Source organism: Neophocaena asiaeorientalis, unplaced genomic scaffold (genome assembly GCF_003031525.2).
Source record: "Neophocaena asiaeorientalis asiaeorientalis breed wild unplaced genomic scaffold, Neophocaena_asiaeorientalis_V1.1 scaffold150, whole genome shotgun sequence".
Lineage (NCBI taxonomy): Eukaryota > Metazoa > Chordata > Mammalia > Artiodactyla > Phocoenidae > Neophocaena > Neophocaena asiaeorientalis.
In genome coordinates, this window is record NW_020176571.1 from 10,627,433 (window position 1) to 10,654,065 (window position 26,633).

The 26,633-nt window shown below is 34.9% G+C and overlaps 1 protein-coding gene across 3 annotated transcripts in view; it reads left to right on the forward strand.

The window, feature by feature from the left end:
- ATF7IP (activating transcription factor 7 interacting protein) overlaps positions 1–26,633 on the forward strand; it is a 123,828-nt gene that overhangs the window by 52,342 nt on the left and 44,853 nt on the right. For all 3 annotated transcript variants that reach the window (XM_024733366.1, XM_024733364.1, XM_024733365.1), the window contains exons 3-6: positions 5,985–6,065; positions 13,778–13,923; positions 15,599–15,736; positions 26,343–26,408. In XM_024733366.1, the coding sequence (XP_024589134.1) occupies positions 5,985–6,065; positions 13,778–13,923; positions 15,599–15,736; positions 26,343–26,408 (431 nt within the window). The remainder of the gene's footprint in view (positions 1–5,984; positions 6,066–13,777; positions 13,924–15,598; positions 15,737–26,342; positions 26,409–26,633) is intronic.

The window sequence follows — 26,633 nt, forward strand, 5'->3', positions numbered from 1 at the left end:
TACAATTGGAGATAGAAACTTTTTCTTATTAAAAAATGACTTCATTTCCAAAGAGCATTCATTCATTTATTAAACCTGTATATATAGAAAGGCCAAGCTCTTCTTGGCTTGGGGATTTAAAGATAAAGTTCATTACTTGCCCTGAGGATTCTGACAAGAATTAAATTGCAAGCCATTAAATACATGGTTGTGAATACAGTAGTAATGTTAAATTGGTATGCTGGGAGTTTAGAGGAGAGTAACTTTGAGAATATAGATGTTTTCAGGGAAGCACTTTCCTTTCACTCTCTGTGTAACATAGGGTTTTAAGGAAGATAATCCCTCTTAATTGCAGCTCCATACTACTTGCTCAGGCCCCAAATCTTGGAGCCATTCTTATTTTTTTCATTCATATCCAATCTGTCAGGAAATCCTGTTGGTGCTACTTTCAGAATAGATCTAGAATGCAGTCTCTTCATACCATCTTCACTGCTATCACCCCTGCTTTGAGCCATCATAATCAGGCCAAAAAAATGCTTGGGTCACAGTTAGTGCTCAGTAAATGTTTGTAGAACTAATTAATTGGTAATAGAAGGATGTTATGGAGGACCTTGCTTACAATGCTAAAACATACTAACACCGGGGAGCCATTGAATGATTTCAAGCAGAGAAGAATGACACGATGAAATTTACATTTTGGAAAGATAATAAATAACAATTTTTAAGGACAACTTCACTCATTTTTCAGTAAGAATATAGAGAGTAATATTGGGGTAAGTCCTTAAAATCTTTTGGTAGTGTGTATAAGAAAGTCATGGCAAATTGAAGCTTAATTATTTAATGAGTTTATACATTTTACCTTTATGTCAGAATCTTGGAGATTGGAGACCATCCCTCCCACCCAGTGGTTAAATGCAGAAAGATGAATATTAAGCCATCCCTACTGTATACTTTGAAAATTCAGGGTTCGGTTTATTTTTGGTTACTTTTAGACTTTTATTTGATTGTATGCTGTTAGAGTAGGTTTAGTGATAGATTTAATTTCTTAGCTGGTAACTGAACTTTTATTTTCTGTCCCCTGACCCAAAGGAGATTTTGTGTATTGTAAGTTGAAGTATGGTTTCTTCAACGGTTCTCTGTTCTGTTTATATGGTAGTAGAATCTGTTACATGTCATATTTGCTGTTGTTCATCTGTTGAAGTATTACTTTCTTCAGATTCTTTATTCTTGACTAATTTTTAATGTTTTCAGAACACAGGATTATAAGTCTGGCTTTTCCCTCTAAGTACTAACATTTATGTGCTGCACTAGTAGGAAAACATAAACCTCTATTATTTCAGACACTTTAGCAAATTTGTCTTAAATATAGCAGTTATGGATATGAGCAGCAGCAAAAAATAATGAAAGATATCTGAAAACAAATGGAAAAGCGATTTCAGGTTTACAAAGATAGATGAAAGACCTAAAAACCTATTGCAGATATTCCTTAGTAGGCCTGAGGACGCTGTCATATGGTTGCTTAATACTGTATAATGCCAGATACTCATTAAGTGTTTGCAATCATAGTCTGTTTAAGAAGTCTAGGAAAATAAAAGTTTCTCTTTGGGAACATTCAAACAACACCAGAGGAGGTACACGTATTAGTTACCTTCCATGTATTCTCCATACCATATACTCTCCTCTACTACTGTTCCATCTTTCCTCTCTTTCAGTGCCATTCTTCAAGTTATGTTAACAAAGCTAGCACAGTTTCATCTCCTCCTGTTTGCTCTTTAACTTAATTGAATTGTGATTTACACATTCCCAGCCTCTTTCCTAATTATTCTCAGTGGAGTGACATTGATGCTCATGTTGTTAAATCCAGGGGCATCCTTTATTTGTCTTTATTCTCTCATATTTAGATGACCTCTTAATAACAATTCCTCCCTCTTGAGATTCTCCTTAGCTTTCAGGCTACCGCATTCTCTATTTTCTTTCCTTTTGGCCCTTCTCATTTTGTTTCTTATGTAGAGATGAGAGGGAGAGCTCTTTTCTACTCGGCTTTTTAAATTTTTTAAACATTGTTTTTTCTTAATATTTTTGAGGAGAAAAATCTGTTTCAAAGTAAATAAGATTTTACCCTAAGCTCTGACATAATTTCCTTCCAAATATTATTTCAGATTTTAAAAATATCTGGTTGTTTTTCCCTTTCATTGGATCCTTAAGATAAATGAGATGAACGTAAATGCTAATGAGGATAATTGCATGGGAATAGAATTTAAGGTTTCTGTCTAATTTTGCTTTAGGTCAATAGTGGTAGAATTGCCATGGTTTACATACTTAAAATTTATTGATATTTTGTTTTCACTATTTAATGTGTTCAGCTAAAATTCTTTATTATCTCAGCCTATTTATATTCAACTGTGTCTTACGTACTTGGATTTTCTATATGGAATCTTGTATTCCTGTACATTGTTGTAGAAGTTGCAGATTTTTCTTTTCAGAGTTGAGTGAGATCAAAGATGAAGCAAGTTTTGGAAAGGGGAGTGTGGGAGGAAGATCACTTTCAACTGACGATTGTTGCCTGAGTTAGATATATGTCTGGATTTTAGAGCAGAGGCTTAGACTGTCTAGAAAAAATTAGGGGTAGATACCATATAGACATTAGTCGAAGTTGAGTGACGAGGTGAAATCACCTCAAAGTGAGTATAATTCAGTGAGAGGAGATCCGAGAACTGAGGTCTTTGGCAGTCCTGTATTTAGAGGTTGAAGATATGAGGAAGAACCAGCAAAGGAGACCAAGAAAAATCTTCAGCTAGAAAGAAAATTAGGAGATTTTGTTGTCTTAGAAGTCAAGTAAAGAATGTTTTGAGGAGGAAGGAGTAACTCTATTTGTGTATCAAATGCAGCTGTTTGTTCAGTTAAGATGGAAGAGAAATATTTAATGACCTGGAGATCATTTATGACCTTTACAGGGGGCACTGCAGTTGAAAGCCTAGTTGATAATTGAGTTTCAGAGAGAAGGGGAGGAGAAGAATTGGAGATAATAAAATGTAAATTACCCCCCAAATTTTGCTTTAAAAGGGAGCACAGAAACTTACTGTGGAAGATACTATTTAGAGATTTGTATTAGTTAAATAAAGCTTTTAAACATTTTCTGGAAAAGTCACATTGCCAGTAATGCCACATTTAATTCTGATTCCTCTTGTGAGGCTGAGAATCTTACATTTGTATTCCTTATCTATAAATTGCTTGTTCCTCTTCTTTGCCCATTTTTTCTGATGGATATATTGTCTTCAGTTAGTCTGTAGGAATATTTTGTTTTAAGTATTCTCGTAGAGCCATTAATCTAAGACAGGGGATTGGCAAACTGTGACCAATAGGCCTTAACTGTTTTTGGTCAATAAAGGTTTGTTGGAACATAGCCACATCTATTTGTTTACATATTACATATTGTTTATCATCAATTCCCACCATAAGGACAGAATTGAGTAGTGTGTCAGAGACCATAGAGCCTACAAGATGGAAAATACTTCGTTTTGGCCATTTACAGAAAATGTTCGCCAACCCCTGATCCAGGGCAACGGTTTTGTCCGTATTTTCTTGGAATAAAGTTCTATGTAATTCTGAAAATGGGAAACCAACCCCTAATGTAAGTTCTGTTTTCTAATCCTCTACAATACAGTTTTTCCACCTTCATTTAATGAATTTTATTAAAGATAGCAGTCATTAGAAAGATATTAAATATCTACTTTGTCTCAGCTCTTCCCCAAAGTTTTTAGGGTTACCAAAATTACAAGGTTTGGTACCTGCTCTTAAGGAGCTTACTGTCTAGTCTGGTTGAAAGGAAAGAATACCACAGATAGAACGGTTTGTGAATGTATGCCAACATATGAGGCTATACTCAAGATGGTAGGAATTATAGCAGAAACTGTGAATGAAGACAGATTCTAAAAAAGACAGTCTTAACCCAAGTATTTGGATGAGTTTTAGGAGTCCCAGAAACTACTTGAAATTATATATATATATAAAAACACTGTGTACCTGAGCCTCTGATTATTATTCTGAGTTGATGGAGGTTCACTTAGATTCTCTACAGGCTTTGTGAACAACAACCAAAAAAAATTAAAGAAATATAGGGCCTTACTCCCTTCTGTAGACTCTGTTAGTACCATTTTTTAAAATCCCAACTTCTTTATTATATAAAACTCGAGCCTAAATTTTAATTCTGTTTGTCTATTTCAAACTCCTAATAAGTGTTTTAAGTATTGAGAATCCAGTCATATCTTCTAAACATACCTGGAAAATGGGAATTTGATGATAAAAGGAGTTGTTTGAATAAAATGAAGGAATTGGGAGCTAAGCTTGACATGTCTGTGGGCGGAGAGGGATCTAACATATGCATAAAAGAGCAGACCAAACCAGGCCAGTTTGCTTTGCTGTTTTCTGATCTGGCTTGAAGTAACCCTGATTGGAGCCAGGGCTAATTTTGTTCTTTGGGTGGAAGGATGGTTTGCTAAATAAAGACTAAGTAAACCTTCATCTTAAGCAACCCAATTTCTCTGTGTTTCTGGAAACTAGGAAACTATAGGAGTCACCATCCTCAGTATTAAAGGCAGGAAAACTTGGAAAAGTATATATAGGAAAAAATGCTATGTAATGAGTGTGCAGTCTACAGGGGAGCAAAACAAGCTTTCATTTCATTGAACTGGTGTTGAGGGATGAGATCTTAAAAAAATTTCTTAATGAGCATAGGGTGGTAAATGGAAAGTTAATTTTTAAATATTCATTTATGTTAAAGTTTAAAAATAGTCTCAGTAATCTCTGTATGTACTGTGTAAACGTCCTTCTTTTGTATTACTGTGTTCACGTTTTACAGCTTTATTGTTTATCTTAATGTGAAAAACATTGTAATAGGTTCATCAATGATCCTAGTCTCTGCCTATTTTCACCTAAAAATTCTTTTAAGTTTTTTTAACCTTGGCTTCTACCATCAGGGCTGTTGAAATTAAAACCCTGGTGTTTGGAGCAGAGATGCCATATCAAAATCTTTATATAGTTCTATATACCCATGATTATTTATTTAATTGTGGTTGTAGAATATGATGAAATACGGCATGCTTTATTGAAGCTGCAGGGGAGCCACTTGCAGGGATGTAAGGGGGAAAAATAGAAACCCAAACATGTTAGTGACTTGTTCTTCTCCCCTAAATGATTAAGTTAGTTGAGGAGCTATAGTTTGATTGACCAAAGACCATTTACGGTGCCTCTGGGATTTTATTTGTTGTAACAATGCAACTGTATGGCTATTTTTAGCAATATTTTTTGGTAACACCCTTTAGTTAGATTTTATGTGCCTTTTGTGAAAATTACTTAACCTTTCTGAACGTTACTTTCCTCATCTATATATATGATGGCAAAAATACTGTTTATAATGTAGGATTTTTTGGGGGATATGAACTAATAAATGGCAAGCACCGAGCTAAGTTAGTTGTTGGCACTGGTATCAAAGTAGCTATTACTTTTAAGTAAAACTTTTATTATCTTTAGGATAGCTTTTCCCTATCCGTAACCGTTAAAATAACCTAATGATTCAACCTGTCTGGTCAAAATATTAGGTGTTCTGAGTTCACCAGTAATTTATAATTTTTTTTGTAATTGCCACAACCACTGTTTTAGTTTTAATAATTGAATGTAAAGGAGTCTGAATGCTTTATAGTAGTTGTTTTCACATTTTATTAATCTATTGATGACAGTAAATCACTAAGATTCTTTGTTTTAAAATCTATATTATTTAATTTTTTTCCATGTTAAGAGTTTATTATGAACTTGCAGAAACATTTAAAACTAGACTTCTCCACTTATTTCCACCAGTTCATGCTCCCTTTTTATTCCCAATATTTTACATTTTGAGACTCTGATTTCCTAAAATATTATCAACTGGATAATTACACCAAAAGTGTAAATTATAATGAACTGTTACAAATTCTGATGGAAGAAAATTTCCTTTTCTATTTTTGTTACAGAAGAAGTAGAAAGTAATGAAAAGGACAGCAAACCTGAGGAAGAAGAGCAAGTAATACATGAAGATGAAAGACCTGAGAAAAGTAAGCATGTACAAACAAGCCTGAAATAGTTTTAGAAATTTTTAAAAAGGCTTTTAAGGCTGTGGAAAATACTTTTCTGTCCATGAGATGCTTGTAAAATTTTTCAGTTTAAGCCACAGTTAAATCGTTTTGTTGATGGCTAACTCAAGGATCTTTGAAAGTATTAATTATTTCATGTATTTTATTGTTTATTTATTCTTTCCATTGCTCCATAGAAAGATTTAAGCTTACTATTTAGTAAGTTGCTATCTGAATGTCTTGAGAGAAATTGTTTTAGATTTGCTTTTAGAGCATTGGACCATAGGAATTTTGTCTGGGATGATATAGGCAAATGGAAGTATGTGTCTCAATCTACTTAAAGTTCTTAAGCTATAAGAGAAGGGGAAACGATGTTACTGAATGTCATTAGGTTTGGTTCTGTAACTCTCTCTGTCATACTGCTCTCCATCTGTGACTATGTAAGTTATTATTTTTTAAAACTTTCAATACTACTACTAGTTAATAATAATGAAAGCAACTGTGTTGATAACACTATGTACCAGACACAGTTCTAAATTTTTTCCATCTTCTTTTTTTTTAACTTTTTATTTTATATTGGAGTATTTATTAACAATGTCATGGTAGTTTCAGGTGTACAGCAAAGTGATTCAGTTATACATATACACGTATCAATTCTTTTTCAAATTTTTTTCCCATTTAGATTGTTACATAATATTGAGCAGAGTTCCCTGTGTTATACAGTAGGTCCTTGTTGGCTATCCATTTTAATTATAGCAGTGTGTACATGTCAATCCCACACTCCCTAACTATTCCTTCCCTTCACGCTTCCCCCACCCCCCGGTAACAATAAGTTCATTCTCTAAGAATGTGAGTCTGTTTCTGTTTTGTAAATAAGTTCATTTGTGTCATTTCTTTTTAGATTATGTATATAAGTGATATCGTACGATATTTCTCTTTCTCTGTCGTGACTTACTTCGCTCAGTATGACCATCTCTAGGTCCACCCATGTTGCTGCAAATGGCGTTATTTCATTCTTTTTAATGGCTGAGTAATATTCCATTGTATATATGTACCGCAGCTTAATTATCCATTCCTCTGTCGATGGAAATTTAGGTGGCTTCCATGTCTTGGCTATTGTAAACAGTGCTGCAATGAACATTGAGGTACATGTATCCTTTTGGACTATGTTTTTCTCCAGATATATGCCCAGGAGTGGGATTGAAGGATCATATGGTGGCCCTAGTTTTAGTTTTCTAACGAAACTCCATACTGTTCTCCATAGTGGCTGTACCAATTTACATTCCCACGAACAGTGTAGAAGGTTTCCCTTCTCTGCGCACCCTCTCCAGCATTTGTTGTTTGTGGATTTTTTTGGTGATAGCCATTTTGACTGGTGTGAGGTGATATCTCATTGTAGTTTTGATTTACATTTCTCTAATAATTAGCAGTGTTGAACATCTTTTCATGTGCTTCTTGGCCATCTGTATGTCTTCTTTGGAGAAATGTCTATTTAGGTCTCCTGCCCATTTTTTGATTGGGTTGTTTGTTTTGATGATATTAAGCCGCATGAGCTGTTTGTATATTTTGGAGACTAATCCCTTGTCAGTCACATCATTTGCAAATATTTTCTCCCCTTCTATGGGTTGTCTTTTCATTGTGTTTATGGTTTCCTTTGCTGTGCAAAAGCTTTTGAGTTTAATTAGGTCCCATTTGTTTATTTTTGGTTTTATTTCCATTACTCTGGGAGACAGATTGAAAAAGATATTGCTATGATTTACGTCAGAGTGTTCTGCCTATGTTCTCCTCTAGGAGTTTTATAGTGTCCGGTCTCACATTTAGGTCTTTAATCCATTTTGAGCTTATTTTTGTGTATGGTGTTAAAGAATGTTCTAATTTCATATTTATACATGCAGCTGTCCAGTTTTCCTAGCACTTGAAGAGACTGTCTTTCTTCTGTTGTATAGTCTTACCTCCTTTGTCATAGATTTAATTGACCATAGGTGTGTGGGTTTATTTCTGGGCTTTCTATCCTGTTCCATTGATCTATGTTTCTGTTTTTTGTGCCAGTACCATACTGTTTTGATTGCTATAGCTTTGTAGTGTAGTCTGAAGTCAGGGAGCCTGATTCCTCCAGCTCTGTTTTTCTTTGTCAAGATTGCTTTGGCTATTGGGGTCTTTTGTGTCTCCATACAAATTTTAAGATTTTTTTGTTCTAGTTCTGTGAAAAATGTCATTGGTAATTTGATAGGGATTGCACTGAATCTCTAGATTGCCTTGGGTACTATAGTCATTTTGACAATATTGACTCTTCCAATCCAAGAACACGGTATATCTTCCCATCTGTTTGTATCGTCTTCAATTTCGTTCATCAGCGTCTTACAGTTTTTGGAGTACAGGTCTTCTGTCTCCTTAGATAGGTTTATTCCTAGGTATTTTATTCTTTTTGAAGTGATGGTAAATGGGATTGTTTCTTGAATTCCTCTTTCTGTCTTTTGTTGTTAGTGTATAGAAATGCAACAGATATCTGTGTATTAATTTTGTAAACTGCAACTTTACCAAATTCATTGATGAGTTCTAATAGTTTTCTGGTAGCATCTTTGGGATTTTCTATGTATAGTGTCATCTGCAAACAGTGGCAGTTTAACTTCTTCTTTTCCAATTTGGATTCCTTTTATTTCTTTTTCTTCTCTGATTGCTGCGGCTAGGACTTCCAAAACTATGTTGAATAAAAGTGGTGAGAGTGGACATCCTTGTCTTGTTCCTGATCTTAGAGGAAATACTTTTAGCTTTTCACTGTCGGGTAAGATGTTAGCTGTAGGTTTGTCGTATATGGGCTTTATTATGTTGAGGTATATTCTCTGTATGCCCACTTTATGGAGAGTTTGTTTGTTTGTTTGTTTTGTGATACGCGGGCTTCTCACTGCTGTGGCCTCTCCCGCTGCGGAGCGCAGGCCCAGCAGCCACGGCCCGCGGGCCCAGCCGCTCTGTGGCATATGGGATCCTCCCAGACTGGGGCACGAACCCGTATCCCCTGCATCGGCAGGCAGACTCCCAACCACTGCTCCACCAGGGAAGCCCTAGAGAGTTTTTATCATAAATTGGTGTTGAATTTTGTGAAAAGCTTTTTCTGCATCTATTGAGATGATCATATGGTTTTTATTCTTCAGTTTGTTGATGTGATGTATCACACTGATTGATTTGCGGATATTGAAAAATCCTTGCATCCTTGGGTAAACCCCACTTGATCATGGTGTATGGTCCTTTTAATGTATTGTTGGATTCTGATTGCTAGTATTTGGTTTGGGATTTTTGCATCTATATTCATCAGTGATATTGACCTATAATTTTCTTTTCTTGTGGTATCTTTGTCTGGTTTTGGTATCAGGGCGATGGTGGCCTCATAGTATGAGTTTGGGAGTTCTCTTTCCTCTGCAATTTTTTGGAACATTTTCAGAAGGGTAGCAGTTAGCTCTTCTCTAAATGTTTGATGGAATTCGCCTGTGAAGCCATCGGTTCCTGGACTTTGGTTTGTTGGGAGTTTTTAAATCACAATTTCAGTTTCAGTGCTTGTGATTGGCCTGTCCATATTTTCTGTTTCTTCCTGGTTCAGTCTTGGGAGACTGTATCTTCCTAAGAATTTGTGCATTTCTTCCAGGTTGTCCATTTTATTGGCGTACAGTTGCTTGTAGTAGTCTCTTATGATCCTTTGTATTCCTGTGGTGTCAGTTTAACTTCTCCTTTTTCATTTCTAATTTTATTGATTTGAGTGATCTCTCTTTTTTTCTTAATGAGTCTGGCTAAAGGTTTATCAATTTTGTTTATCTTTTCAAAGAACCAGCTTTTAGTTTCATTTATCTTTGCTTGTCTCTATATTTCTGCTCTGATCATTATGATTTCTTTTCTTCTACTAACTTTAGGTTTTGTTTGTTCTTTGTCTGGTTGCTTTAGGTGTAGGGTTAGGTTGTTTATTTGAGATTTTTCTTGTTTCCTGAGGTAAGATTATATTTCTGTAAACTTCCCTCTTAGAAATGCCTTTGCCATATTGCACAGGTTTTGGGTCGTTGTGCTTTCATTTTCACTTGTCTCTAGGTACTTCTTGATTTCCTCTCTGATTTCTTCAGTGATCCAGTGGTTGTTTAGTAGCATATTGTTTAGCCTCCACACACTTGTGCTTTTTACAGTTTTTTTCTTGTAGTTTATTTCTAATCTCATAGCATTGTCATCAGAAAAGATGCTTGATATGATTTCAATTTTCTTAAATTTACTGAGGCTCCCTTTGTGGCCCAGTGTGTGGTCAGTCCTGGAGAATGTTCCATGTGCACTTGAGAATGTGTATTCTGCTGCTTTGGGATGGAAAACTCTATAAATATCAGTTAAGTCCATCGGGTCTAATGTGCCTTTTAAGGCCTGTGTTTCCTTATTGATTTTCTGCCTGGATGATCTGTCCATTGATGAAACTGAGGTGTTAAAGTTCCCCAGTATTATTGTGCTACTGTTGATTTCTCCCTTTATAGCTGTTAGTATTTGCCTTATATATTGAGGTGCTCCTATGTTGGGTGCATATATATGTACAATTGGTATGTCTTCTTAGATTGATCCCTTGATCATTATGTAGTGTCCTTCTTTGTCTCTTATAAGAGTCTTTGTTTTAAAGTTTGTTTTGTCTGAAATTAGTATTGCTACTCCAGCTTTCTTTCGATTTCCATTTGCATGGAATGCCTTCTTCCATCCTCTTACTTTCAGTCTGTATGTGTCACTAGGTCTGAAGTGGGTCTCTTGTAGACAGCATATATACAGATCTTGTTTTTGTATCCATTCAGTCAGTCTGTGTCTTTTGGTTGGACCATTTAATCCATTTACATTTAAGGTAATTCTCAATATGTGTGTTCCTATTACCATTTTCTTAATTGTTTTGGGTTTGTTTTTGTAGGTCTTTTTTCTTCCCTTCCTCTTTTGTCCTCTTCTCTTGTGGTGTGATGACCATCCTTTGTGTTGTGTCTGGGTTGCTTTTTCTTTTTTGAGTGCGTACCTATTGTAGTTTTTAGGTTTGCTGTTCCCATGAGGTTTTGATATAGTAGTCTATATATGTAGAAGGTTGTTTTATGTTGCTGGTCTCTTACCCGCCTAGAGGAGTTCTCTTAGCTTTTGCTTTTCTGTAAAGCTTTTGATTTCTCTGTCAAATCTGAATGAGATCCTTGCTGGGTAGAGTATTCTTTATTGTAGATTCTTCCCTTTCATCACTTTAAATATATCGTGTCACTCACTTCTGGCCTGCAGAGTTTCTGCTGTGAAATCAGCTGATAACCTTATGGGAGTTCCCTTGTATGTTATTTGTTGTTTTTCCCTTGTTACTTTTAATATTTTTCCTTTAATTTTTTCCAATTTGATTACTATGTGTCTTGGTGTGTTCCTCTTTGGGTTTATCCTGCCTTGGACTCTCTGTGCTTCTTGGACTTGGGTGACTGTTTACCATGTTAGGGGAAGTTTTCAATTATAATCTCTTCAAATATTTTCTCAGGTCCTTTCTGTCTCTCTTCTCCTCCTGGAATCCCTATAATGAGAATGTTGGTGCATTTAATGTTGTCCTAGAGGTCTCTTAGATTGTCTTCATTTCTCTTTATTCTTTTTTCTTTATTATGTTCCACAGCAGTGATTTCCACCATTCTGTCTTCCAGGTCACTTATCTGTTCTTCTGCCTCAGTTATTCTGCTTTGATTCCTTCTAGTGTATTTTTCATTTCAGTTATTGTATTCATCTCTGTTTCTTCTTTAGTTCTTATAGGTCTTTGTTAAACATTTCTTGCATCTTCTCAATCCTTGCCTCCATTCTCTTCCTGAAGTCCTTGATCATCTTCACTATCATTATTCTGAATTCTTTTTCCAGAAGGTTGCCTATCTCCACTTCAGTTAGTTGTTTTTCTGGGGCTTTATCTTGTTCCTTCATCTGGGACATAATCCTCTGCCATTTCATCTTGTCTACCTTTCTGTGATTGTGGTTTTCATTCCACAGGCTGCAGGACTGTAGTTCTTCTTGCTTCTGCTGTCTGCTCTCTGGTAGATGAGGCTATCTAAGAGGCTTGTGCAGGCTTCCTGATGGGAGGGGCTGGTGGTGGGTAGGGCTGGGTTGTGTCTCTCTGGTGGGCAGAGTTCAGTAAAACTTTAATCTGCTTGTCTGCTGATGGGTGGGGCTGTGTTCCTTTCCTTTTGGTTGTTTGGCCTGAGGTGACCCAGCACTCGAGCCTATAGGCAGTTTGGTGGGGCTAATGGTGCCTCTGGGAGGGCTCGTGCCAATGAGTGCTTCCCAAAACTGATGTTGCCAGTGTCTTTGTCCCTGCAGTGAGCCACTGCCATTCCCCACCTCTGCAGGAGACCCTCCAGTGCTAGCAGGCAGGTCTGGCCCAGTCTCCTGTGGGATCACTGCTCTTTTCTCTTGGGTCCTGATGTGCACAAGGCCCTCTGTGTGCCCTCCAAGAGTGGAGTTTCTGGTTCCCCCAGTCCTGTGGAGGTCCTGCAATTAAATCCCGCTGGCCCTCAAAGCCAGACCCTCTGGGGCCTCCTCTTCCCGTTGCCAGACCCCCAGCTTGGGAAGCTTGACATGGGGCTCAGAACTTTCACTCCAGTGGGAGAACTGTGGTACGGTTGTTCTCCAGTGTGTGGGTCACCCACCTGGTGGGTATGGGACTTGATTCTATCACGATTGTGTCCCTCCTGTTGTCTCGCCATGGTTTCCCTTTGTCTTTGGATGTAGGGTATCTTTTTCTGGTAGGTTCAAGTGTTTGTCAGTGGTTGCTCTGCAGTTAGTTGTGATTCCAGTGTTCTTGTAAGAAGGGATGAGCATACCTCCTCCTACTCCGCCATCTTGACCTTATCTCTCTGTGACTATGTAAGTTTTGATACAAGGGAAATCATAGAATAGAATTGGATTTCAGTAATAGGCTCATAGATAGTGTGGAGATTTTAATATCTTAATATTTCCCTGTTTCTATATTGAAAAAGAAACCATATAAAATATGTTATGATCTCATGAGTGTTACCAGTATTTGAAACAAATTTTCTAAGTGAAGGTCTTTGAATGTCTGTTCTTTACCACATTTACCTTTATAATGACATTAATTTTATTATTTTTATATATTTGAAATTTATTAGGATATGTTAAGAATAACTAATACTATTTTCCTAAGGCTGGTGATTAAGAAAGAATTTTTCCTAAACTTACTGAGGAAGAAAACTTACTGAGGATGAAGAATTAAATAATTAAAGCTATGCACAGTTAGTAGAAGCATGTGATGTGAGAATAAATACTGAGAAATCTGTGACTTGTGAATGAATACTGTATTTTATCAGAGAATTCAAATACACTAGAGAATTTACAGAAAGGAATGAATTTGAGATGATTTCTTCTCATCCCATATTGTTAGTTGAGCTTCCATCTTAATACGAAGATTTCAAGGAAAAAATGTTCTTTGTTCATGTTGTTTGTACATTTACTTATTTAGTGTTGGGAGGTTCTTATTTAGCATATTGAAAATCATTTCAAGTTTAAGGTAAAAGCTATCTATTTACTTTTCTGATCACAAAAACAATTCATAAAATAATTTATTGAGAGTGCTATTTTGATAGCTAGAAATAATATCTTCCTGAGGATGGAGAAGAGGCATTAAGGTCTACGTGTAATAAAAACAGCTGACTGGTCATTATGCTTTTTCTTCTCAGGTGAATTTTTTAGAAGAAAACGTTCTAAGTCAGAGGACATGGACAATGTACAGTCCAAACGCCGTCGATATATGGAAGAAGAATATGAGGCAGAGTTTCAAGTAAAGATTACAGCCAAAGGAGATATAAACCAGAAGCTACAAAAGGTGTTAGAGATTATAAGTTAAAACCATATTAAACAAAAAACACCGCCATCTTTATTCTACTAGATTTTTGACATTACTCTGTATTTTACTGAAATATTCAGCTTTTTCATAGAAAGAAAGAACGTGAAGAAATTGGTTAAGCTTATTACCCTTAATAATTTAATTCTAAAATTCCTTATGACTCTTTTGAAGCTAAATAGTTTTTTTGTTTTGTTTTTTTAGATATGGTAGTAATTTTCAAAATGGGAGAGAAATTATGGCTTCTTTTCTTTTCTTTTTTCTTTTTTTTTTTGCGGTACGCGGGCCTCCCACTGCTGTGGCCTCTTCCGTTGCGGAGCACAGGCTCCAGACGCACAGGCTCAGCGACCATGGCTCACGGGCCCAGCCGCTCCGCGGCATGTGGGATCTTCCCGGACCGGGGCACGAACCTGTGTCCCCTGCATCGGCAGGCGGACTCTCAACCACTGCGCCACCAGGGAAGCCCGTGGCTTCTTTTCTTATTTGCTTTAGTAACAAAACTGAATACCAGTTTTCAGCTTTTATTTTTTCTTCTATATTGAACTTTATTCTAATGGAAACATTAGAGTCTTATATGTTAACATTTTCGTTTTTATAAGTTTTGTCATAAGCTGGTTTCATGGCTGTAAGTCCCTATGTTCTAAAATCTTTGTTATGTACCTTAGGCTTAGTATTAAAAATGGTATGGACAAGGCTTTCGAATGACTAGGGAAAGGGAATATTTAAAGTACAGATTTTGGAAACTTCCCCCTATATATGTTAGATTAGAGATAGAAATAATGAAAATATAAAGTATTTAGTATATGTTTTAAGATGTGTTCACAAATATTGGTGACAAATGCCTTTTTAAGAGAAGAATAGAAGACTCAGGTGAAAATTTTTCAAGGTCTTATAGATTTAATGGTGAAATTATAAATAATCTGGGCCAGTGTTCCTCTACTCAGATAAAGTATAAATATCCCCATTAGAGAAAGGAACAGAGAGGCAGTACAAAAGTAGCTTTTTTTTCCTCCCAGTGTCCTTTTTCTTTTAACCATATGGTGATAATAATGCTTGTTTAGTCTTTCTTATAGAGCTATTAGAAATATGAAGATAGCTATGAGAAAGCATTTTGAAATATACTTCTGTGTATACTGAGGGTTTACTCCTCTAGAGCAGTGTAATTTGGGGATGTTCTGTGGGCTGCACCATGTGTCCTGTTTGTTATGGGTCCATAATGAGATAAATATGGAAATTGCGAGTAGGCATTTAGAAATGTTTTATAGGAATTTCATAGTGCAGTGACATTCTTGGTGTCTCACAAAAATATCATCTGTAACAGATTAGAAAATTTAAAACCTGCTCCTTACCTTCAACTGGTTTCTTTTAAATCACAGTAGAGGGTGTGGGAAGAAAATACTAAAACTTCAATTTCAAAATGTTTTAAAAATTTCACCCTCTGGAAATTTTCTATTTTTAGTACATTTTATTGTATTATAGTAGATATTATATATGTAGAAGTGGAGGATTTCAGCAGATAGCATTGTGTTACGGATGCCAGTATGTTTTTTAAAATTAATATATTAGTACTATCTTATTAGTACTTCAGAATATTTACTGTTTGCTGCTTGCTTGAAATTCCTTTTTTGCTATAACAAAGGACTATGTATTTTTTTAGGTTGTACAGTGGTTGCTGGAAGAAAAATTGTGTGCGCTACAGTGTGGTGTATTTGATAAGACATTGGCAGAATTGAAAACACGAGTGGAAAAGATTGAGTGTAACAAGAGGCATAAAACAGTTTTAACTGAACTACAGGTTTGTACACTGACTTGAATTGCATATCCGTGTGTCATCATTTTTATAACTTACTTTCCGGGATATGTTTTTGAAGTTGACAATAAAGTATATTTAACTTTTAAGTATTAGAAATAAAAGGAGCCTCTATTAGTTTGCTAGGGCTACCATTAACAAAAAGTACCATAAACTGGATGCCTTAAACAACAGAAATGTATTGTCTCATAGTTTTGGAGGCTGAAAGTCCAAGATTAAGCTGTCGTCAGGATTGGTTCTGAGGGCTGTGAGGAAGAATCTGTTCCTTATGTCTACTCTAGCTATAGATGGTTTACTGACAGTCTTTGGCATTCCTTGTCTTGTAGAAGTATCACCCTGATTTCTGGCTTCATCTTCACATGGTGCTCTCTCTGTATGTTTGTTTTCAAATTTTCCCTTTTTACAAGGGTACTAGTCATATTGGATTAGGACCCATGCTATTCCAGTATGACCTCATCTTAACTACAGTTGACTCTTGAACAATGTGAAGGTTAGAGGTGCTGTCCCCACCCCCTGCAGTTGAAAATCTGTACACTGGTATCTGCTTCAAAAAATGAAGGAGTTGGGCTTCCCTGGTGGCGCAGTGGTTGAGAGTCCGCCTGCCGATGCAGGGGACGCGGGTTCGTGTCCCGGTCCGGGAAGATCCCACATGCTGTGCAGCGGCTGGATCCGTGAGCCATGGCCGCTGAGCCTACGCATCCAGAGCCTGTGCTCCGCAATGGGAGAGGCCACAACAGTGAGAGGCCCGCATACCGCAAAAAAAAAAAAAAATGAAGGAGTTGATAAATGACTCACCCAAGGCAGTAGCTGAAACACTTCAGATAGAATCGGAACTCAAGCCCTAATTCTTTTGATTTCACATCTGGTGATCTGTAATTGAACACAATCTTTTCCCCACACTTAATTTAAAGATCTGTAAAGTGAAAATATAGGTACTATATTGATTGAAAAAAAATCCATGTATAATTGGACCCACACAGTTCAAATCTATGTTGTTCAAGAGTCAGCTGTAATTACCTATATTGATTGAAAAAAAATCCATGTATAATTGGACCCACACAGTTCAAATCTATGTTGTTCAAGAGTCAGCTGTAATTACCTATATTGATTGAAAAAAAATCCATGTATAATTGGACCCACACAGTTCAAATCTATGTTGTTCAAGAGTCAGCTGTAATTACCTCTGTGATGACCCTCTTTCCAAATAAGGTCATGTTCTGAGATACTTGGGGTTCAGACTTTCATATACTTTTGAGATACATAGTTCAACCCATAGCAGAGCTTCAGAAATAATCTAACTTAGTGCATCTTAAATATTTCTTCATTCAGTGAAGAAAGGCTGGCATCATCTAAAATGTCATGAGTACTAAATAATATTTGCTGTGATTCTTTTTAATCTACTTCTCCCATGAATCGTATTTTTTAAAGATATTAGCTTGTTAATCTATATTTATTAATAATTACTACTTTCAATTTTTTATTAAATACATCTGTATGTTAACATGTACTGCTAGAGCTTCTAATCAGTTGAAATGAGCACACAGTACCATGGTGCAGTAATTCATTTTATTCCAAGACTAAGAAACTGGAAAATTTTATCACTACATTCATTCTATATAAGCATAGTCTCAGACGCTGACTTGCAAACCACTTATAGAGCCTTTTTTACAAATGAGAGAGAAGTGGTCTGTGAAAATAAAGTCGCTTCTTCACAGTTAAAAGCAAATTGCAACCAAATGTGACTAGAATTTAGGTATTATATTTGGCAGCCTACAAGTTACTTTTTTGGTTTCATATTGTTAGTTTTGTTTACAGTGAGACTTTACTGCAAAGACTTTATTATTAATAATTTCGTAATGTATCATTTAGGACACCACTAGTCCTGTTTCTTACCTTTAGCAGGTCCTTGTATAGTGATAGCATTGTCTCATCATTAAACTTTATTTTACTAGTACTGTTAAGAATTTTGAATGAGAAATTGAAAATGTCTGAAGATTTAAGAAAGTAATTTCATTCGTTGTTTGTTATCACTCCCGTGGCTGCATCTATGGTTTTGTGTTTCTAGAACCTGAGATTTTGACTCTTACAGTGTTACTTAAGATGCAAGTCTGCATCTAACATTTAATAAACCTTTGCACTTGGATATTTCTTTGTAGCCTCAGAATCTGAATCTTTCCAACATCAAACCAATCATCTTCTGCACAAATAAGTCCTCTTACTCACAATTCTTGAATTCTTAGAAAAATCTTCAAGGAATATCTTCCCATTGTTCCTGTTATTCACAATTTTTTAGTTCTTGGAAACTGATTCCTCTGTATCACTTCACATATACACAGTGGGTTGCCAAATTACAACTTTTTTTGTTTCTTATAAAAGTCTATCTTTTGCTTCTTCTATCTGCAAGGCCATCATTACCCAATTTCTTGATTATAGTAACAGCCTTTTACATGACCACTTTGGTACTGCTTTTTAAGTCTTTGCTGGTCCTTCTCAAGCATTCTACTCATCTTTCTAAAATACTTCTTGTTCATTCTCTTCTGTATAGTCCAGTTTGCTCAACTGTGTACCAGTTTAAACCTGTATTCATTCTTCGATTTGTAATTTGGAACTCCTAGATTTTGATCCACTTTTCCTGATACCCACCAGTTGCTTCACTGTCCTACAGAGTATTAATGTCCATAGTATTTTTATTTCAGGCCTCTGACTTCATATTGCTTCTCCCATTCATTTATGATCTGCCCTTACCATGCCATTTATTTAAATTTTACTCAGCCCAATTTAGTTCCCATCTCCTTCTTTGTTTATGGAAGTAAAATTCAGATAACAATCATTTTAAAGTTTACACTTCAGTGGCATTTAGTACATACACACTGTTGTATGATCATCATCTCTATCTGGTTCCAAAACATTTTCAGCAATCCAGGAGAAGACCTTGTACCCATTGAACAGTCACTTCTCATTTCCCCCTCCCCCTAACCCTCGGGAAGCATGAATCTGCTCTCTGTCTCTACTGAGTTACCTGTGCTGCATATTTCATATGAACAGAATTATACAATATGTGACTTTTGGTGTCTGGCCTGTTTTTCTTAGCATAATGTTTTTAAGGTTCATATATGTTGAAGCATGTAACAATACTACATTCCTTTTCATAGCTAAGTAATATTAATATTTCTGTACTATTGAAAATAAGTAGGAATTAATTCAAGATGTTAACTTGTGTGTGTACACACACGCACACACATTTTGTTTATGTATTCTTTGGCTGATGAACATTTGATGGGCATTTGGGTTGTTTCCACCTTCTGGATATTGTAAATAATGCTGCTATGCACATTCATATACAAGTATTTGTTTGAATACCTGTTTTCAAATCTTTGGGGCATATACCTAGGAATGGAATTGTGGGTCATATGGTAATTCTTTGTTTAATTTATTGAAGAACATTCAACTTTTTCCCAGATCAGCTACTCCATTTTATATTTTACTCCCCACCAGCAATGTGAGGGTTCCATTTCTCCACATCCTTGCCAACACTTGTTACTGTGTATCTTAAAAATTATTATTATAGCATCCTAATGGTGTGAAGTGATATTTTACTGTGGTTTTGGTTTGCATTTTCCTAATGGCTAATGATGTTGAACATCTTTTCCTGTGTTTGTTGAACATGTGCATATCTTCTTTAGAGAAATATGTATTCAAGTTCTTTTTGTTTTGTTTGTTTTGCCCTTCTGTTGTTGAGCTGTAAGAGTTCTTTACATATTTTGGATACTGAACACTTAGAAATACACGATTTATAACTATTGATATTCTTACGCACTGTGTAAGTTTTCTTTTCACTTTCCTTTTTTGATAATGTCCTTCAATGCACAAAAGTTTCAAATTTTGATGAAATCTTGTAGACAGCATAGAGTTGGGTCGTGATTTATTACCCACTTTGCCAGTCTCTGCCTTTTAATTGGAGAGTTTTCGTCTGTTTACATTTAAATTAGTTACTGATAAGGAAAGACTTACTCCTGCCATTTTATTTGTCTTCCACCTTTTTTTCCCTTAATTCCTACATTACTGCCTTCTTCTGATTGATTTTTTTCTAGTGAACCATTTTGATTCTTTTTGTCTTTCTCTTTCTGTAAATTTTTTAGCTTTTTCCTTAGTGATTACTCTGGGGATTACACTTAACATCTTGAATTAATACCTACTTATCTTCAATAGTATACAAAACTGATCCTTTACAGCCCTGTCCTGCTCAAATCTGTTGAACCTCTCTGGTGAATTTCTTAATTTCAGTTATTGTACTTTCAGCTCTAGAATTTATATTTGTTTTCTTTATGTAATGTCTGTCTCTTTATTGATATTCTCTATTTGGTGAGACATTATTTTCCTTTTTTTTTTTTAAAGTTCTTTTTCTGTTGTGTCTTCTAGCTCTTTGAATACATTTAAAACCATCTGTTTAAAGTCTTTGTCTAGTAAGTCCTATGCCTGAGCTATATTTCTATTAATTCTTTTTTTTTCTGTTAATAAACCATACTTATTTCTTTGTATACCTCCTAATTTTTTTTGTTGTTACTGTTGAAAACTGGATATTTTGAATATTGTAATGTGGCAGTTCAGAAAATCAGGTTTTCCTGTCCTGTCCAGGGTTTGTTGTTGCTGCTTGTTGTGGTTTGTTGTTTGCTTGCTTAGTGAGTTTTCTCAACTATTTTTGGAAAGTATGTATTCATTATTGTGTGTGACCACTAAAGTCTGTGTTTTATTGGCTTAGTGGTCAGCTTGTGTTTTGACAGTTACCTTAAATGCCTGGAGCTTAAAGAAGGAAAAAAATTACTCTCCCAGGTCTTAGCAGATTGCCTGTGCTGGAGCACTCCTTCCACACTTAATCTAGGCCATTTACAACCTGCTTTATCAGACTTGCCTTATCCTTCTCTTCCTGCTTGCACAGACTCTGAAAGCCAGTCAGAGGTGAAAGCTTAGGGTCTTTTCAGCCCATTTCTGAGCATGCTTTCTGCCCTGGGCATTCAGATATTCTTCTCAATTTCCTGACATGGGTGAGAGCTTTTAAAGCCCCCTTTTGCTGTGTGTCTTTTTTCTGCCCTTTTCTATCCCAGGCTTTTCTTTATATTCTTTGTCCAAATTGTTCTATGCTTCAAGCTGCTGTGCCAATACCAGCACCTTTAAATATTTTGGGGAAAATCTGTCTGGAATGTTGCCCCAGCCTTGGGAATTACTCAGACTTGGGTGAATCAAAGGCCAGCCTTTGTGCTGGTTCTTGAGGGAGTTACTAGAGAAAATAAGGTGCATATTGCTTCCTGTGGCACTCATAACTTGCTTCAGGTATCCCAGCTGTCATCCTTATAGCTGCTGCTGATCTGGGTGTGGGGAATCATAAAGGACAATTTTAAAAGACCCCAGTGCTGTCATACTGCAAAGTGCAGCTTTATTATTCCCTAAGTCTTCCCTTAGCTATTGTAAGTTTTTGAATAGATTCCAAAAGTTGATTCTAACAATGCTTGCAAGCTAATTAGTTGCTTTGGGGAAGAGACAACCCTGAATTTCCTCACTCAGGCATTTTTGGTGATGTCACTTACTCTTTCAATATTTCAATAGTTATTGTTTTCAAGTTCTTCAACTTAAAGCCTACTTTATCATATGCTTCAGCAGATAACTATGTATTTTATTAAATAATTTACTATTTTTAGGTAGAGCTGACAGTAAACTGTTTGAAAATATTGCAGTGTGTATATAGTACTTCTGTATCTCATATCATAGCAGTAGATGAGTACATCTTCCTGATATGCATATATATTCGTTTATTATACCTGACTTCCTTTGGCAGAATCCAGTATGAGTTTTGTAGCATTCAAAGTCAAAACACAATTGAAAGCAAATAATTAATCACCAGTGGCTTAGTAGGAGGTATTTTGCTTTAAGGAATACATAATTTAATATTATTAATTTTAGTATTAGTGGCTTCTTCTTTTTTTTAACTCTGCAGTTACAAAAAAATAGACTTTTAAAGGACTTGTGATCCTTTGCCATAAGTATAAAAATTTACCATACATTAAAAACTGTGGTAAGAGGATAGAATTGAGTAATGTGGACTTTACCTCTAGAAGGAACTCATGAAGGTCTCTATTCTGCTATAATTTTTAATGTATAAATTTCTCTATAGATAAAGGAAGTTAGATTTTTATGCATTTTCAAATTAGTTGCCATTCTTATGTATTTCTTCAATGGACTAGTTCTTGATTAAAGTCATTTTTAAGTTTTAAATAATAGTTCACTGTGTGTTATGACTTTTGTCCATAAAGCCTATTTGTAATTATTAGCTTATTTTCTGTGTACTAAACATATTTTATAAGAGCTGAAAAAATTGTCAACATTGGAATATATGGAGAATTCATTATATAATTATTTTCTGTTAGTTTAGGGATTGTTGCTTTCTGAATCTTGAATCTGAATCTTGAATCTGAATCTTTAGTTTAGGGATTGTTGCTTTCTGAATCTTGAAAAAGTTTTATGTATTTGCACTTTTTCAGAGATGTCAAATTGTAAGGTAAATCCAAACAGTTATGTCCACGAGTTTTATTATTTTTTAAGTAGGAAAACATATAATTTTTAGGTTTATATATCTTTAATGCATTGTCACATTAGAAATGTAGTGATTCCTAAGAGCATCTTAAAATGCTAACCACCATCATTTGTTGCGGATTCAGTAGTAACTATGTAGTAAAATTAGAAATTATCGACAGATATTTAGCTTTTCTCCTCTCCCAGATGGTACCTTCCCCCAAAACATACTTCCAGGTAATTACAAAGAGAAATTTAAAAATGGACATTCTCAACTCTTTAGGTCAGAACTATAATAATACATTGCATATTAAAACTTGTAAGTTAAAGCTGATGCAGTATTCAAAGGGAAATTTATAACTTTAATTTATTACTAACAAACAGAAAAATAAAAAAGCATTATATGTGCATCTCCTTTGCTAGGGAAAAATAGCAATAACAAACTAAAACCCAGAGAAGGAGGAAGGAGTTAATAGAAATAGCAAAAAAGCCGACCCTTTTTGAAGATTGAGCAATAAAAACAAAAGCTTATTGAAAAGCCTTAAAAGTAGATACATTTTTGATCTACAAATAAAAGTACAAATAAACTGTATAAGGATTCAAAAAGGCAAGAAATAAAGATCTAGAGGAGATTTTTTAAGTTAAGAGAACATTATTATATACAACCTTATACCTATGAAGTCCATTTTATCTAAGAAGAAAGTAGAAAGCTGAAAATTATGAGGAACTCTGTTAAAATTGTAGTCACTTGTAGTGAAAGATCTGTTTCTGAAGAAATCATTAGGCCCCAAAAGCCTTGCCAGAAAATTCTGACAAACATTTGAGGAACAGGTAATTCACTTCTCATATGAACACTTCCAGAGTATAGGAAAAGATGAGGCCTCATTTTATGAAGCACACCCAACTGTGGAATTCTGTGGCATTAGAAAAGAACAAATATAGGCCAGTTTTATTTTACAGCATTGGTTTCTCTCATGAATGTAAGGCTGGTTCAATATTAACCATTATATTTCACTGTACTAACAGAAGAAGGATGTAAATTGTGTGATCATCTCAGTAGATACCAAACAAGGAGGATTTGCTAAAACTGACCAGGTGTTGCAAAAAATAGGAGGGAAGTACCTTAAATCTCATAAAGATTATCAGAAACCTGTTATAAATATCATATTTAATAGTGGATCTTTGGAAATATTTCCACTAGAGTTGAGAATAGGACAAGGATGCCTTATCTGTGCTGCTATTTAGAACTTTGGTGACAGGGCAATAAAATAAAACAGGAAAAAGGCATGAGGAGTAATAATGGTAAATGATAAACTATAATGCTTAGCAACTAACTGATAAAAGGAAAACATATTCTAGTAGCCTTGCTGTACATCAGCAACAACCAGTGGGAAATTGTAATGAGAAAACGGTTTCACATATGGTAGACATTTAAAAATAAGAAAATACTTAAGAATAAACCGAAAAACAAAATTTCAAGACCATTATGAAGAAAACGGACGGAAAAAGAAAACATGAGTCAACAGTGATCTACCATGTTCCTGGATAGGAAGACTTGATTCCTCTCAAATCACTATGCAAATTCAGGATACTCAATATTTCAACTGGATTTTTTATGGAAAAACTGTCAACACACTCTGGAATCCAATGTTCCATTGGTTATGATTTATAAAATGCCATTTTAAGTAGTTTTAACTGAAAATAGCTTTTTCAGTTTTTTCTTTCAGTCTCTCCTCCCACTCGCCTCCCTCAATGAGTAAATCTGTGGCTGCCTAATCCACGAGAGAATTTTGAATAATGAATACCATGTGTCTGTTTATTCACTAGCGTTTTTGAGTGCTAACATTTGTTATTAGGCAAACGATATACGATTACTTTTTTTTTTTTTTTCCCCACACAGAATTATTTCCTGAGATATTTCTTGGTAAATATAACAAAGAAATTCTTGGTTTGCATAGTTTGCTAAACAAGGCCCCAGTGTGTCTGAATCCCAACAATTTATGCAACTTTTATTTAAACAGGTACCATTGTGCCATTATACAAGAAATGATAGATATGCCTAAGAAACCAAGAGCAAATGAAATAGTAGTAGTAATCAAAGATATAGTAATAGAATATTACCTCCTTCACTAAAAAAATGACTTTTTTATAGAGTTTTTAAAAAGATTTCACAGAATGCTTGCCAGAAAAAGAGACCCAGTCTTAGACATATTATGACAGATATTTTGAATTATAATTAAAAAATTGTAGTTTCCCTAGATTAAAACAACACAAAAAGTCTGCTCTTTGATTTCTTTTTTATGATATTAAATGGCAGAAGAAAGCATGTCTGTGTCTAAATTTTGTTATTTTTTTCCTCTGCCAGTAGTTTAAATTTTGAAGTGATAAAAATATTTTTTTAAGAAATATTTGAATATACTATAGATGTATATGACATGAAATTGAAGCTCTCTTTACACTGCCTGCCAATCATAGCCTCTAGAGGTAACCACCGTTAGCTTTGGTGTTCATTCTTCTAGACCTTTCCCCATATATAACATATACAAAATAATGTTTTAAATTTGCTTTCATTTTTAAGGGCAAATAATAATAGTATACATTTTATGCAATTTATAGACTACCTACTAGATAGCCTGCCAAAAGAAAAAATGAAAGACATTCTTGTATAAGTTGGAGTACAGAAAACACTTTCTCATATACCTTTCTTGAAAAAATTACTTGAAATATTTTAGTTACAGGAAGGTAAATCCATATTAAGAATTTAAAAAATTGTGCTGTACATGTCCTTGGGTGTTAATAATATGCATAAATAATTAAGTCCTGAGGAAAATCTTCACCTTGGGAGTCATAGGTAATTGATTGCCTAGCCCATATCGGTGGACTTGAATACTTCTTAAGTTTTGGGGTCTTCTTTAGAAGTGACTGTTTTGGGAACAAAGGGTTTAAAAGTAAATAATATTTTCTTTTTATGATATGATTGTATTGGCTAATTGAAATTATCTGGAAGAGCACTTCCTTAGGCAGGCCTCATGAACGCACTCAGAAGTTTAAAATTCTTAAAAATATATTTATCATAAAATGACAGCAACAGCCACAAGAAAAACAATTGAGTATCATAGCAATGCCTTAGTAAAAGACTTAAAGGAAATAAATACAAAGAAAATATTCATGTGGTGATGGGGTAATTTTTCTATTTTTTTCCTTTCTGCCTCTGGTATTAAATTTTTATGAATATGTATGTGGGCAAAATATGTGATCAGGCAGTGTTTAATAAGCAGTACAAATGATTAATAAAATAATCTCACTGACAAATGTTAACACCAAGAAGGTAACATTTTTGTCAGTTTTTTAAAGGTTAACACAATATGAAATTAAATACTTCAAAGAGTAATATCAGGTGAACATTTATATACATTGCTATTGAAAGTGTAAATTAACAAAGCCTGTCGGAAAAGCATTTAGATAGGAGCCTTAAAAATATACTCTGTCTCAGGAATTCCACCTCTGTGAATGTAGCTTAAGTAAGTAATCTGAAAGAACAAAATTATTAATTGCATGTTATTTGACTACAGCAGTTAGTTAAGAAACAATTGAACACATCCAGTAGGAAAGAGACTGTATAACTAATGATTCAATATATCATACATATACTCATATGTACCATCAGTAAGGGATTTATAGATATGCTTACTATACACTTCTCAGTGAGAAAATTAAGTGTGGTTACAACTGTGTTAAAAAATAACAAACGCAAGCACACATATTCAGAAATATACTGGTTTGTGAGCAAACAACCACAGTTCAAGGAGGAAAAAAGCCAATCTTACAAAATTAAGAGTGTTTACGTTTTTGTTATGATTTTCTGTATTTTTCAAATATATGTTTTACAGTCAACTTGCCTTATTTCCTTTGCTGTTAGCTATCTTCTGAGGATCCTATTACCTGTGGGTTTCTTGTTATATATGCATGGGTTTCTTTTTAATACTATAATGCCATTTGATTTCCGTCTCATTTTTGCTCTTTTTAGGCCAAGATAGCCAGGTTAACCAAACGCTTTGGAGCAGCCAAAGAAGATCTTAAGAAAAGACAAGAAGTAAGAATTTCTATTCTTGCATAATTAATATTTAGCCTTAAGTGGTAATATTAGGCAGTGCTGATTTAGGAGGAAACTCTTTATTACAGGTCGGAAATTTGCTTTCATACCGTGCACTTCCTGCATGTTGTTTCCGGAGCTGCTACTCTAGAACTAATTATTAACCGTTTCTAATCCTCACTGTTTTCATACATCAGTACATATTAATCTATTTATATAAGGCAT